This window comes from Parus major, chromosome 7 (genome assembly GCF_001522545.3).
Source record: "Parus major isolate Abel chromosome 7, Parus_major1.1, whole genome shotgun sequence".
In the NCBI taxonomy this organism is placed as follows: Eukaryota; Metazoa; Chordata; class Aves; order Passeriformes; family Paridae; genus Parus; species Parus major.
In genome coordinates this window covers 7,970,153-7,986,186 of record NC_031776.1, presented here as the reverse complement: position 1 = coordinate 7,986,186, position 16,034 = coordinate 7,970,153, and the positions used below count along the sequence as shown (strand labels likewise).

The window sequence follows — 16,034 nt, the reverse complement described above, 5'->3', positions numbered from 1 at the left end:
GTGGTAATGCTGTGGTACAGTTTTCCACGTAAAATACACTTCTTTTATCTTTCTTTTTGCTTGCTTTTATATGCTGCTTCCCTCTCCCTGCATCTCATTTCCATCGAGAAATACAAATGACCTCTTGACAGAACTTTCCACTTCCATTATGTTGATTTGCATTGTACAGTCAGGATAATATAAACACTTGTATTTCTGAGATGTATTTATGATGTCTTGAAAAAAGTTTCTCATATTAGCCTCTTCTTTTTTCTCTTTCTGTATCTTTTCAGGTGTGTGTGCAACATTGACTGTTCTCAAACCAACTTCAATCCTCTTTGTGCTTCCGATGGGAAATCTTATGATAATGCATGTCAAATCAAAGAGGCATCATGCCAGAAACAGGAGAAAATTGAAGTCATGTCTTTGGGTCGATGTCAAGGTAACTCTCATAACAAAACTCATTTCAAAGAATGTTTTCAATTTTTGTTCTGGGAGAAAAAGAAAAAAAAAAAGAAAAGGAACCAGGGCTGGCTTCTTATTTGGGAATTGTTCCATTTCCATTAGACTGCTGCAGTTTATACTGCACAGGCTGTGGTGAGAGGCAGACACAGCGAGGTGTGAGGGGGGCAGCACTCCTAACCCTGCCCATGGCTGCAGCAGGGGACAGCCCAGCCCTGCATCAGTCACCAGTGTCCTGCCCAGAGCTCTGCCTGCCAGGCAGCACTTGCAGCAGGACAGTGGGAATGCCCCTCAGGTACATTTTGCCACCCAGGGTAGATCCTCTGGTGCTTCCTTAGCTGGAGCAGCATGAGGCAGTCTTGGGAGATTCTCCAAAGAGGTGCTCCCAAGCACGGTGCTTGGGCTGGTTCTTCGGGTGACCCTTGCTGTGCCCCATTATGCCCAAGATGCCTGAAAGGGAGTTTCCAGTCGTGGCTCGAGGCTCTCCCTGTTTCTCCATAAATACAGTGCTTCTCTGTGCCTACCTCCTGGGCTACTACATCACCTGAAACCCTTCAGCTGACTTTAAAAATCCTGTTTTTCTCTAAAATAAAAATGAAGAGAATTTGCCTTTCAATAGCTCCTGTAAATAAAGTGTCTAGAGAGGCTCAGACTCTCAATGGCTTTTTTCCTTAGCATCTGACCCATAAATCCTCAGTACATCTACTCACAAGGCCACAGCATACAGGTGTATTAAACATATTCCAGTTTACTCCTATCTCTTTGAAGTTAACCACCCTAAGTGGCAGTTCATTTCAGGGTACCTATTAAAACTCCCCAATTACTTCAAGTAGAGCAGAAATGACAACTCCTGCTCCGGACTGATATATTTATCCCAGCTGCAATCTGTTATCACATATTGTTAGAGAAAAGATCCTGCTGTTTTCACCTGGCAGGCCGAGGAGGGCCTTGCAGCCAGCAGAGATGATGTGTGTGCACGTGAAGTTAGCTCTGCCTGGGCACTGGGGCTGGGGCACGGGCTGTATCGAGTCCAGGCTCCCCAGGCAACTCAATGCATTTCTTTTCACACAGACAATACCACAACAACTACAAAATCAGAGGATGGGCATTATGCAAGGACAGATTATGCAGGTACGGTTCCTATTCTGTGAGAATCGCAATTCACAGGATCTGTGTAAGTCTCTTTTTCTCCTTCATTTGCTGAGGTGAAGTGTCCTCATCTTCTAGTATGGTTTTCCTGGTTTTGTTTTAAGAAAACACTGTCTTTCCATCACTCTGTCTTTTGCTACAAACTCTCTTCTTAATAAATGGGCTGCTTCTATTTTTGTCAACCTACAGCTACTCTAGCCATAAAACACCTGTTCTGACAGAGGAAATAAGTACTGTAAATTATTTGCCAGAATTAGCAGACGTTACTGAAAATTATAGAATCAGTCCACTAGATTATGCATATCTTTGTCATGATATACAGGTTTAAGGAAGTGAAAATCCAGCTTATAGCACTGCTGGGATACCATGAAACGCTGCCATAATGGATATCACCTGTCGGCATTTAACTATGAAGTTAATAAGGTTCTTAAAATGTGGGGGGTTTAAGTGATAAATGGGTTTAATTTATTTAGAAGCTACAGTAAAATATAAAGGCTGAATAGCCCTATATGGCACTTGAAATTAAAAACATGTAAATACTAGTGAGGTTTGGGAGACATTTTTTTACACCCTTTGCCTGGGAGGATTGATTTAGAAATCGAACATGCGTGTGCACACGCACATGCATGGAAATGTTCACGGCTCACACTGAGAGTGAAATCCTCTGGGAAGGTCTGGTGAAAATGGGTCAGGTGATGCATTCATTGCTTCAGTTTTGTGATGTTTCTGTGGTTTTGAAGTGTTTGGAGAGAGTAGGTGTGCATCGCTGGGTTTGCCCGAGCTGCATGGCTTGGGTGGAAGATGACAAAGATCTGTGGAAAGGACACAGGTCACCTCCCTCCCCTACAGCCATGGGAGTGATGGAGGCATCCTGAATCAGCAGTGAATCCCAGAGGGTATCCCTGGCACAGGCAGGCACCATTGTTGCACCTTAGGAAGCCCCTTCTTGGGGCTCCTGTTGTGGCTCAGGCCACAGTGGGCTTCTCAAGGGTGGTTCCCTGGGCAGGTCTCAGATTCTATCCATGGATTTACCCTCAGCCACAGTCTCCTGTGCCAGCTGATGTCTTTTTTGTGTGCACCTATTATTCTGGCTTAAATTCTTCATTTTTACATACAGTAACAGCATGTAGGGTGAAAATTGCTAGTTTATGCAGGGCAAATCCACACACCTCCAGTGTCCCCAAATGTCTGGGGCATAACCCTGTGAGGGGACCTTAGGGGAATGGGACTGCTGTTTCAAAAAGCTGCAACAGCTCCAGCCTTCCAGAAATAATCAGGGAAAAGGCAGGCAGCAGTACGAAACTGAGGCTCAGTGAACATTCATGCAGCAGTGTTTGCCAGACAGGAAGGCCTGTGCTATCCTCTTGTTCTTTCAGCTGCAGAAACATTTGATGGTGATGGCTGTGATAAGAATGTGGTATGTGCTGCTTTTTTCCCACCTTCATACCTCCTCAGGCAGGAAATGCTGCCCTAACCTTGGGAAGCTTTGTGTGAAAAAGCAAGAGTTCCTCAGCCTCTGAAGTAATTTCCCCAAGCCTGTGGCCTTCCACACAATGCCTTTGTTCTCTCCCATTTAGTGGCACTAAAAATCACCAAGACCGTGAACACCACACGCTTTTAAAAACATTGGGTTCTATGGACAGGCTTTCCCAGGAGAGAGTATGGCAGTGGGCATAATTGATGTTGTCAATTATGCTCATGCAGCCAAAGGCTGTTTGCAGGGACTGTGGTGGCTGAGCAGTGCGGGATTTTCCATAACCGCCCCCACACACCCACCGTGGGGGCCCGGGAAGGCAGCAGCTCTGCAAGCAGCCACAAGTCCCAACACCCAGCTGAGTTTTTCCATATCAAACTATTCAAACCTTCTGTTCAATCAGCGTCTTCACTCCCTCCTGTTCTCGCCAGCCGCTGATGCTGACCAATAATGCACAAATCTTTTGGTTTGCAAAGCCGAGGGCGCTCGTTCCTTTGGGGAGTAAACCTTTGCATCCCCTCAGTTTTTAAGGGCTCTTGCTTTACACAGGCAAGATCTGTGCCAGCTCTCCAAGTGCCTGACCAATATCAGAGGCACCCAAAAAGCAGTACCCCCTTTTGCAAACCTAGGAGTGAGCTGCAGGACGCCCTTCTCTGACCCTGTCCTGCCCCTCCAGGGTCACCATTCCACCCTTGCCTGTGCCATACGTGTCAGCACGGTGTCTGTACTCCTGTGCATTTGTGCCTCTGTGCAGTTCTGGCCTTCCCTTTCTCTGAAACCCCAAGGTATTTATCAGACTTGGGAAGATTTTCACTCTCCTCAACAAATGGCGGATCATTGACCTTGATCAAGTTTGTGCAGTGAAATTTGGTTTTACTGAATAAATGAATGGGTGTGATTTTTTCCCCCAAATCCAATAGAAATACACTTTATCTTGCAATTTCCATGAAACAGCATTTTGAAGCATTTTAAGTGTAATGTATGTTTTAGAATGTAGTGTCTGAGCTGAAGGTCCTGTGATGGATGTTTTCTTGAATTTCTCCATTATATGCATAACTAAGGCTATTTTGGTGGCATTTTGGAATTCAGAGTCCAGGAAATCAAGGAGTTCTCATCTTGTTAATCCATTTGCCTATTTATTTATATTCTTCAATATTTATATTCTCTTCTTAAGATCTGGATATTAGCAATTATCCCCCTAATGACTTTATCCTTTCTCATTATCAAATTACAGAGGGTTTTTTCCAAGCCATTTTGAACACCATAAGGAGTAAGTCAGTATGGATGTGCCGTATTTCAATGTTATATATTCATGAAAATTGTCAGCGAAGACACTGACAAATTTGATAGACCTATTCAATAATATCATCTTCCAGGCCAGACAAACCTCCCCATATGAGCATTGATTAGATCAAGTCTCAGCAGCTGAATGCCAGCAGCGCGGAGAAGCTGATGGAAGGGAGGAGGAGGCATTTGCAGCCCAAATAGTCTCCTCTGGTGAAAAATGTGGTCAGTTTGAGCTGTATTTTTGGGTTCCTGGGGGACAGTAAACTCTCCCTTGGCAGCAGCCTCAGGTGGTGCCTTCCTGGGGAGTGCTGGGGCTCTCCTGCAGGCAGTGCCTTGGCCCATCGTGCCAGCGCTGTTGCTGTGCCCAGAACTGATAGCGAGCACAAAATGCTGCACGTCTGCTCGTGGCTGCTCTGTTCCCTGCTCACCCTCCTGGCTTCCCATGGGATTTCAAACCTGCATGACAGTCTTGGATCTTTTTCCGAGCGCTTCCTGGCACCGGGGCCGTCCTGGCACTCCCGGGGGTGCTCGGGCGAGTAATCCAGCAGATGGCTGTGTTGCCCAAGCAAACTCAGAGCTCCACCAAAAAGGGCAAAATCCATCTGTGTCAACACATCATCTTCCCTTGGCTGGGCCACGGCTGTGGGATGAAGGCCATGAGAGCCATCACACATTACAAGGATAAAGAAGGCTCTCGGACTCTTCAATGAGTCCCTTCAAAAGTCCAAGAGTTTTGGAGTCCAGAGTAAATACAATTCACTCACAGCAATCTCTGTTGTCTGTGACAGGCCTGGAGAGTAGCCAGGAATCAGAACAGCAGTGCTGAATTTCTGTAGTGACTACTTTTTTTTTTTTTTTCCCCCCTCCTGGACTAAAATATGAACTTCAGACTAGATTCCATCTCCAGATCATAACATTTTCAAAGCAGGTTAAGTTCAGAGTCTAAACCACTTGACATTGTTCGTTTAAATTAAATTTTGTGTCTACTACTATGTCAGCCATTTGCTGAACTGCTGAAGAATAATAAAGCCCCAGAGCTTAGCTATGGGATATAAACTATGGTGCATTTTTGCTCTGCCTTTGTGAACCAGGCTTTCCTTTCTTCTTAATGGAATTAGCAAGTGAGACACAAAGCTGAACACCGTGCAACCATCACAGCTAGAGAGAAACTATTTCTCATCTGCAGCTTTGTAAAAATGTGAGGGAAATTACATCCTTGCATATGCAGATTTGCTTGGCTTTTGATTCCTCAGAGTCAGAGGTTGTCACACTAAATAAATAGATTATATAGAAAGCCTTCCTGCTATTCCATCAAATCACTTAAAAATTGAAGAAAACTGGATTTTAATATTTTGGCAGCCGTGTGGCAGGATGAATGCTGTCTAGCTGTGGCCTCCACCTGCGCTCACACACACACACACAAACACACACTGCAACCTGTGGAATAACAAGAATGGTACAACTGATACTCTTTTTTTAAAACAGGTAGCTTTTAAATGTTCCTTGAATTGCTATTTGCATTTACAAATTGCTATTTGCATTTGTTTTCAAGGTTTTATGAAATTATACTTAAGTTTTATGCACAGTGGAAGTCCTCAAAAGGTGGTTGATGAGCTCTGCAAAACACAGGAAAAAAGCCCAGTCTGGATTCTTGTGAGAGAGAATCTCTGTGTTCTGGTAGCCTGGTGGTCTCCAGCCCTTCTGTTGTGGTGCAGCTCCTCCAGAGTTGTTAATATCCAGAGGAAAATCTAAAAGGCACTGATAGATACCAGCTGTTAGATCCATAAATCTAATGCCAGCTACTTCTGGACTCAAGTCTGAGTAGACAACAGAGTCAGTCCCAGTGACCCTCTTGGCCCCCCAGACCTCTGCTTGTCCTGGGTGTTTTTGAAATGAAAACCTGCAGCTACTTCTTGTGTGATTTAACTCCAGGGCTGTAAAAGGTGGAGTGTGCAAAGTCCCACCCCAGCACTTTCCTGAGCCATAAGGAAGACTGGATGTTTTATTTCTAAACAGGAAAGGCTGGGGCAATAATGCAATTGTCTTGCCATGGGCACTGCAGCACAGGCTACCCCAAGAGCTTTTCTTCTGCAGAACCCTCTCAAATTTACCTTCAGATCCTGACCGGCTCTATCTTGCTAAAATCTACATAATTTTTTTTGGAATGGGAGACAGACACACTGTTGTAGGGGTCTCATAATAGCTTCACAAACAAGCCCCCTGCCAGGAAGGAAGCTGCAGCACTCCAGAGCATTGTGCCATGTGATTTAAAAGCACTTACTCCTAACAGTCCCTTCCTGAGGAGCATACAAAATAAAAACAGGCTCATGGACATTTTAAAAACAAGCAAGAGGGAGAGAGAAATATTGCTCATTTAATCTGCCAGCCTCAAGAGAATGCCTCACTTTATATGGGAGTTCTCCTCTAACTTTGAGTTGCATGTGCTAAATCTGGTAAAGTGTGACTTGTTTATTTTTTTATTTCTGGGGTGGGGGGAGTTGCTTTATAATGAGATAGATTGTGCATCTTCATTACTTACCATTTCCCAGAGTCATGCTCATGGAACCTGTAATTGTTAGCATTAAAACTTAAATTAGGTCTCAGGTGAACTGCTAGACATCTCTTTACCTAGACTGATGTAGCTCAAGGAGGAAGAACATTTCCATGTGTGCCTCTAAAGCTTAGCCCTTAATTCAGTCGCTAATGAGTGTGAATCAAAAGTTGCAGAATTTGTTTGTGCTTTCTTCCCATAATAAACAAATTCAGTACTGTTGTGAGTGAACATTATAAAGAAAGCTATCTGATTTGCATTAAAGCTTGGGAGCCTGAAAATTCAGTAAATCCAGACTAAGAATTTGATCTGTAGGAAACAAACAGGAAAAACAAGTTCCAGCTTGTAACACCACCATTGGCATGGGCAGCCTAAAAAAATACAAAACCAGACCAGGCTGTTTTGTCAGCATCCCCAAAGCATTTAACTCCTGGAAAGGAATTCAGCTGCAAAGCTTCCTTAAGATGTGGGGTGAGGATGAAGGTTGTAATCCAAGTATAGTTTTTCATGTGGGGTTTCCATCAGAACTGTGAGAAATTTATGAAGCTTGCTCCAAACACTTCTGCTTGCCCAAGACTGTGTGCCTTACTTGTTGGTTTTCCCCTTATGCTATCATGTTAGCAGCCTTCTGTAACATTTTGTTCTCTTAAAGGTTAGGGATAAAAACAGAAATTCAATGTGCAATAGAGATGAGCAGACCTGAGTTCATGTAGGCATTTCCACAGATTCTTCATTCCATTTGTGTCCCAGTCCATAAACACATAACGTTCCATTTGCATATGTTTGGTGTTATTTGGAGCACAGGAACCCATCTTCACAAGCAAACCTGAACCCTTCAGTTCTGATCTTTTGATCTTGCTGATCTTTTGGTCCTCTGCTCGGTATCTGTGTTCTGATCAGAAGAATGGGTAAGCTGAAAGGAAGGTAAAGCTTGCAGAAAATAAACCTTCCTGCTTACACATAAAAATGTGATCCCCAAATCTCAACACAAGCTGAATTGTGCCTGATTTCTCAAGTTGTCTTTAACCAGATACCTAGTTCCTAAATAGGACCTCTGATGGCAAGGGTAGGAACCCTCAAAAAATTACATTTATGGTTTGCAGTCATGCTAGTTTTTACGCTGTAGTTACAGCTACTCCCAAAATTTGTTTTTCCTAACCTTTGTTTTCAGAGGTTTATGGGAATGAAACAACATGATCTACAGCCAGTGTTTGGCTGCCATGGATATATGGAATATACACCATAATTCCTGGCTGCAGCCTCCGCCTGTGAGGGGATTTACAGTTATCCAAAAAGGTCTTTTTGTATCTGACTGAATCACTTTGTAGCACCTAGTTAATACTGCATCTTTGTCATTTTTCAGGCCCCTCCTTTGAGACAGACCAGCATTAAATAGCAGAGTTCTGGATGAGCTCCATCAAACAATGCGGGCCATGGAGCGGCTTCGCAGATCTCAAATTTACTGCAGACAGCCCCAGACCCACTGCACACCACAAGTCACAGGGAAGCTTAGGTTCTTCTGCCTTTGGGGTCTGGAAGGACTGTGCAGCCCAGTTCCTCTGTAGGACCAACAGTCTGACACTGGGGGTGACACAGGGTGGTGGCCCAGGTGCCTCCTAGGGGACTCTGCTGTGGTGCCTGGCTTTCACACAGCTCTGCTGCTCTTGAGTCTGTGACCCCCAGCACTTCATCCTCATGCCAGGAGTGTGGCAGATACCATCTTTGGCATTTTCACACCCTGAAAGCATTTCCCTCTTGACAGCATCTTCTTTCCTTTCTCTACTCCCCTGCTTCCCCTACAAGAAAAGAAAGTAAAGGAAAAAAAAAAAGGGAGGGATCTGAGACAAGACTATCAATCTTCCTCAAGGAACAGGGTGGGAAATTAATCCTGTTTTCTGGGTTTGGGGAGGAATTTCCCTCACCCTTGGTTCCATCCTTCCTCTGGGCTCCAGGCACTTTGATCATCTCAAGAGTCATGCTTGAAGGATACTGTTCAAAATGGTGCACAGCAGCTGTTTGCCAGCCACTACACTAATTTGAGTTAGTTTATAGATATTGAGGAGTAGCACAGTGTATTTGTATGCCCAGCAGCTCTATTTTAGGCCTGGTTTCTGTAAATTTGCTGTTAGGAATCACAGAGCCTTCCCAAGGATTTGAGAGTTAAAGTTATAATGAGATGCTAGAATATCCGTTTTCAGAAAACATCAACATTTAAATATTTGTGTTTGATCTAGTCTGAAATGTTAAAAAAAAATTATTTTGAAATATTCATAGAACTGAATTTCCTCAGAATTTTGTTTCATGGGATGTTTTGGCATTCTTTATGAAATGTTAGATATCAAAATACCACAAGATGAAAGCATATGACAGTTGTAATAAATAAGTTGTAACCATAAGGAAAGTTGCTACTTAGAACTGACTGAAAAATCCTTTTTTGTAGAAGGAGTATCATCATGTCAAATTGCAATACAAACACGAGATAATTTGATCATTTAGACACGTGCAGTGGTAACCTGAGCCTTTAGATAACAAAGGCTTCACCTACATTCAGGAGGTGGAATTAGAGGAAATACAGCTGGGGAAGAAAAGAAGAACCTGGTGTATTTATTTTTAGTAGACCTTCAGAATTAGACTAGATGGAGACAAGTGACAAATTTTGCCTGGTTTAATTGACTTGGGGAAAGAAATTATTTGATATAAGTAAAGACAGTCTAGATAAAGACAAATATTTTGCCACAACAGTTTCACTTGACTCCTTAACATTGAACACAGCTGGTAAAAGGTGAATTTACCTTTCCCATTGAACACATCTGGTAAAAGCCACACCCTGCACTTATTTTTCAGGCAACATAACTATTCTTTCCATATTAACATCTAGTGTATGAAACCACACGTGACAGAAACTTGTTTCTGGAGGAAAATGGAAATGGTTTAGAGAAAGTATCAATTTCAGAGGGAGAAGCAGCAGTTTGAATACAAGCTGTGCCTTCTCCCATACTTCTATCCATACAAACATTCCTCTGCACTCAGGATAAACCCAGGCAGTTTGAGGAACACCTCTGTATCACTGAGCAAGCAGAAGTGCTCTTAATAACTCAGGTTTGAAAAGTAATATTTACCTGTCTAGAAAGGTGACTTCTTACACACTTGGGCCGTCATTTTACCATGTACCCATGAGTGTTAAGTGACTGTGAAACTCTCTGCTTGGAAATACAACAGCTGTAAACAAAATGTGCTATTAGAGTACCAGTGGCAGTGCATGTCAGGATATTATCAGCACTGAATCAAAATGCACTGCTTTGCCTACTGCTGTTATCACAAGCCTTAGCCATTTTAGACAGCATTACATAATGGCAAAATATTTTCAGGGGGGAAAAAAATTAAAACTCTCCCTATGGCTTTAATCTCCCTCTTATTTTATCTGTGGTTTAAAGCTGTGTCAGGTATATATCAAAAACACCCCTTCCCTGGAGTATTTAGTGCACAATTTCATTTAATAATGGAAGTGTACTTCCATCCAGCTAGGACAGGAAAGGATTAAATAAAAAGAACTGTTCTAAAATGAAGTAACATCAGTGTAGCCTGTCTCCATTCTCTGCAAATGAAGCAGCCATGGAAAAGCTTGTTATTAGTCTATAATATCAAAACTGATAAACGATTAGTGTTTTGTCAGGCATGATAAATGCTAAACATTTTCCTCTTGCCTCAACAAGAGCTGTGACTGTTTTTAGACACATCTGGCACTGCAGATTTTTTTCCATCCTGCATTTCAGTGATTTAAAAGGTCTTGGCTGGGCAGAAGGATGTCAGCTGTTTGGTTTAAAATACTGTTATAAGAGTCAATAAGATTTAAAGAGGCAGTAGGTAAAATTCCAGCCTTGCTGAAAGTAGTGGGAGAGTGGCCATTGAGTTTAATGGCTTTGAGATTTCTCTGTATGGCTTTTTTGTCCATTTTTATTCTTAGTAAATTTTCCATTTCCCAGAATTGCCCTTTCTTTTCCATTCAGCTTCTCCTTCTTTCAATATTAGCTCTAGGAGTGAGCACGGAGTTAAAATACCAAACCCTTCATTTTCACAAATGCCATTTTTACAGCTCACTTCTGTGGCACTGCTGAAAGACAATAATAACAGGTATAAAAATAGTAGATGCAGGTATTCATTTATTAAAAAAAAAAAAAGTGTTCTTAATAGACTTTTCTGTCTGTGCTTTTTCTGTCTGTGCTTCAAAATGAGCCTGGCTCTGTCCCTGCCTTGCAGGCTTTCAAGAACTTTGGTGAAATAGGTAAAGGAATGTAGCAGGTTTTGCTTCGGTGACATTTTATATTGTTGTTTCCATTTTCTCCTACACTTAAAGTTTGGAATAGTAAGGGTATCTCTCCAGCTCCAGGTATGGGAAAGGATGCACACTGCTTGGTGTGCTCCTGTTTACCAAGTAGGAATTTCAGACATGCAGTCTGCTGAAAGCCAGCCCTCTGAGCAGCCACAAAAGATTTTAACAATACAACTGGGCTGATCCAAAAAAGCAAGGTTGTAGGCTGTGTGGACCCATTGCCATCACAGTTTTACAATGCAGGACTCAGGGCAAAGGGGTGAGAAAAATAGCATCAAACCACGCAGGAATCATCCCTCAGCAAGTGTAGCGTTTGATGTGTATGGAGGAGTGATCATGGGTTTGCAACATGCCAATAAAACGTTTCTGAGCATAGCAAAACTTTTCTGAATAGCCTGAACAAAAGCAGTGAAAAGTATGGCTGAAACCATGCTTTTAGCCAACAACAGACATATCTCTGAGTAGTCACAGGCCATTCAGGGTCATGCTCTGGCAACTAAAATAACCATGATATTCACAAGGGATTTGCCAGGCATGTGATGCAGGAAGTGTACAAAAATACCACATATAGGAGTCAAGTATTTTTATTTCAGTCTCCTATTTTCTCACACACACTTCCCCCAAATTCTGCAGTTCTTTCTTTAGTTTCCTGGATGAATCCTCTCAGGCAGCATGTTTTTACAAGCACAGATGCTACCTTGGAAAAAAAGAAAGGAGGGAAGGGAGCCAAATGGGTGTCACACTTCAGCTTGGCAGCATCTTCTTAACATGTGCCCTGAAAAAAAAAAAAAATGGGAAAAGGGAAAAAAAGTAAAAAAGGACTGATTTTAGTAATCAGAACCGAATATAAAAGCAGTGCAAAACTAGGACTGTAAAACCTTCAGACTGTCAAAAGGACTGAAGGAAACGCCTTGTAGCCAAAATGACACCCCTGACCTACTTGTCCACACTGTCACCTACCTGTGGGTAACCTTTTCTTATCCGTGCCTTCCATCAAACCTCTGACAATTTTGCCATTCATACTTGCTTTCAGTTGTAATTTTTTGAGTTTGTTTGAAGTGTGAAACCAGAAAGTAAAGTCTCATAACACCATGCTGGCAGACCTAAATATAAGTCAGAGACCTTTTCAAACACCACTTCTCTGTGGAAAACAATCCATTCAGACCTGGAGTTCTTATTGGAAATTAGGGGGCAGCCTGGTAATTGGATTAGGGTGTGCTTTTCTGTGCAGCAGTTTCTCCAGAGGAAGTTCCTGCTTTGTTTCATTGATTGCCTGTCTGATCTTTCTGGCAGTAAAAGCCAGGGGCAGGGATGGAAGGAGAATGCAGCTCTGTGTTATGTAAGATGTGCCTGTTCTCTGAGCATGGTCAGGTGGATACAGGTTGTAAGTTAATCTCCACACAAACCTGGAAGCATGCTTTGTTAATCTACAGTTTAATTGCTTAAAAGCAATTTCTATCAGTGTAGTCCTTACAGTCTGCAAGAGTGGCTAGTTGCACCAGTATTTAAATTCCTGCAGCCCACCTGTGTAGGTGCCAAAGAAGGGAAAACTTCAGGACATCTGCGGTTGGATGTGTGAACGGGAGACCTTTGGAGTCCTACATTGTTGTAGAGCTTGGAAGGGAAAGGAAGAAATCATGTTTGACTTCCACATTTCCAGAGAGGGTTTGGAAATGCCAGATTAAATTTGCAGGTGTGATCCTGGGAACACACCAGGCTCAATCATACCTGGTACAGGAGTTAATGTGGCAGGAATTGCAAGGACATAACTTAGGGCACAGCAGCACTGCTCTGAGAGGACTTGCACCCCATTTCTCCAATTTCAGCATTCTCATCAAGGAAAAGATACGTCCTAGGTGGGCAAGATGAATCCTGTTTTTGTTCTGGATGGGCTCCCATTTTTCTGCTCAAGCCCCCTCCAAGCATACCCTCAGCTGGGAGATGGAGACATCATCACTCATGCGACTGTCCCCGAGGGCAGCACCAGCCAAACGATCCCGCTCCTTCCACACATCAATATTCCTGACACCCGTCTTAAAACTTAGGTCATGCATATCCATCTACTTTTCAAAAGCTGTCAGAAGGATACAAATATCCCTTCACTATTTTTAGAGCCATATCAAAAGTATTTATCAGCTTTCTGGCACCTCATCCCATTTGTCATAGTTGATGCTATCTACCAGTTGGCAGTGCAGGGTGAGGTGCTCTAGAAAGGCGGTGGCGGGTGGATGAAGCTCCGTAAGCTCAGACCACAGCAAGGGTGACTCCTGGGAGTTGTTGTGCCTGTTGTCACAGTCAGGAAGCGCCTGTCACGGTCTTCTGAGAGCAGGCAGAGCCCCAGGACTCACGGGAGCAGCTGATCCCCACCTCGGTGTTTCCCAGCCAAGGGGATGTAGAGGGAGCAGGGAGCTCGGCCTGGGAGCAGGGCTGAGCTGTGGGAGAGGAGGACAGCTGATGTCTGGTGATCACCATCCTCTCTCCTGCCCACCAGCCCTCCCACAGCCCCTGGTGGTGCCAAAGGACCTCTTCCCTCAGCACACACCCTGGCTGTGCATCCCAGCTCCAGCGTGCACGAGGCTCAGTCTGTGCATTATGCACAAGTCACACCGCTCATGCAAGGTGGTACAGGAGAAGTGCTGAGAGCCATGTTTTTCCAGGCACACGTTGCCAACAGGAAGCTCTTCCAGCTCCTCCATAGCACATACCTCAAGGCCTGGCATCAGGCAGCTCCTCAATGTGCAGGTAACGTGTTCGTCGGCCTCCTGCCACAGAATGGGGCTGTTTTCATAGCACTGTTGGTTTTTAGAAGGCAATGTATTCAGGTTGAAACTTTGCCCACATACCATCTGCTTCAGCCTTATCTTCTTTGACAAGAAAGCTGAATATATAATGTCCACTTGGCTTTCCTGGTGTTACATAAGGTTGTGGTTTTGTGTTAGGTTTGCAGTTTCAGAGCTCCTCAGTGGCTCCTGCAACATGCTCCTGCTCTTGTTTTCAAGTGGAAAATCAGTGACAAAAATCAATACCATCTTCATAGCTGTAATGAATGTGACCCACAGGCTTTTTTAGGATGACCACAAGCTTCCATCATATGTCTGAGGCCTATTTGCAAATATTGATTGGTATTGCTGATTATCTGTAGCCATTTCATATGAAATCTTAAGGTCTTGCAGTTTTGCTCTCTGGGCTAGGTTTGGTATCAAAGGTACAGCTATAAATCACAAGACCCACCCAGAGACACTATTGATAGCCAAGGTTGCTGAATTGTGGAAATCAGGTGTTTCAGGGGTTTTTTCAGCTGCTTGAGGAGGATGGTTCTCAGTCAGCTCCAAGTGAGGGAAAGCACTGCTTTGGAATCACAGCAGACTCTGTTTACTTGAAGTGGGGGGAAAAAAAGTGGAACCATCATATGCAAATGTATGGCATTTAGAAATGTCATATAGCCACATCTACATATAAATAAGCTGCTCTGGAGTGCTGCACTAGCCAGGCTGCTTTGATAGAGAAATTGCATAGTAGCGCACAAAGCGGAAACAGCAGGACACCACTCAGTCAAGTTCCAGGAGTTTTGTTCCTTAATCATCACATAACCAAGTTAACTCATAGTGCTGTGTCACTGCCCTGCTAGGCTGGGAAGAGCTGCTGGTTGGTGAGAATGGTGTGTGTGTGTGTGCTGCTGGGGCTGTGCACTGGGGATGCTGGTCTGTCTCCTGTGCCCCAAAAGACAGCGCTGGACATAGAGGTATTCCTCAGCAGCGTCCCTCCTAGCCATCCTCTGCAGATCCACACCTGCCTTCTCTGAAGGAGACACAATCTGGGTGTGTAGAGAAGCATCTTCTGCTGCTAACATCCACATACTGGGGAGGTATTTCCATCTCTGTTTAATCTGGTATTAAGCAGTAAATTGAAACTCTCAGGCGTACTTTTTCAGAGCGGAGGACACAGAGAGGAGCCCTGTTCTGGTTGTTCCTATCCATTTTTTACCCCCTCCAGCACCAGCACTAATGAGTAGCTGGAGGAGAGGTGGATGGGAGAGAAAACAAGCCTTGGGCTCAGCTGTTGGTGAGGAATTTCTCATGGAGGGTGACACCCGCTCTGCTCCTGCGGTGCCGCGTGTGATGGATCCAGCACTCACCCTTCCGCCTTCAGGCACGCAGCCTAATTGGAGGGAACCTCACAAATCTCCAAACTGACACTAACTCTTTTTCAACACAGAATTACAATAATAATAAGGTTAACTCATCCTCTAAGGGCTCTGTCATGAGCTGCCTAAGGAGATCATATGGAAGGAGATAAACTATGACTTTATTTCTTTCCACTGCTGGTTTCTGAAGGGGAAGGATGCTGCTCCCACAGGGCTGGTGGCATCTCTCTTAGGCAGGAGAATCTGAGTGAAAGGAACGTCAGCAGCTTGCCAAAAACAAAGAGTAGCTGAGTTAGCACAAAGAGGGGTTTAATCTATTCTAAGAATGGGGTTAACACAGATTTATTCAATCCTGACACAAAAGAAAGGCAGCACAAACTGTAAGGGCCCCTTTACGCAGGGCTTTGATAAATCCACACTACAGCCCCGAATTATTAAATCACAGCCCAGCAATGATTGCAGCCCTCAAGATTGGCCCTGCAGCAGCTGCCTTAAAGAGCTCTCCTTGTGTCACTTCATCCACAGGAGTGTGGGGAGATGGCCTGGGGACAGCTGACAGGTGATACAGGGAGCTGGGGACCTCACCAGTCTGCTGGCCTGGGAAGCAGGGATAAGCAGCTGACCCACGGGGATGAGCAGCTCTGTGGAGCTGCTGCAG

General features: G+C 44.0%; 1 protein-coding gene across 1 annotated transcript in view; it reads left to right on the top strand.

Annotated features, from left to right (window-relative positions):
• TMEFF2 (transmembrane protein with EGF like and two follistatin like domains 2) overlaps positions 1-16,034 on the top strand; it is a 121,897-nt gene that overhangs the window by 90,380 nt on the left and 15,483 nt on the right. The window contains exons 6-7 of the mRNA XM_033516084.1: positions 273-421; positions 1,513-1,572. Coding sequence (XP_033371975.1) covers positions 273-421; positions 1,513-1,572 — 209 coding nt within the window. The remainder of the gene's footprint in view (positions 1-272; positions 422-1,512; positions 1,573-16,034) is intronic.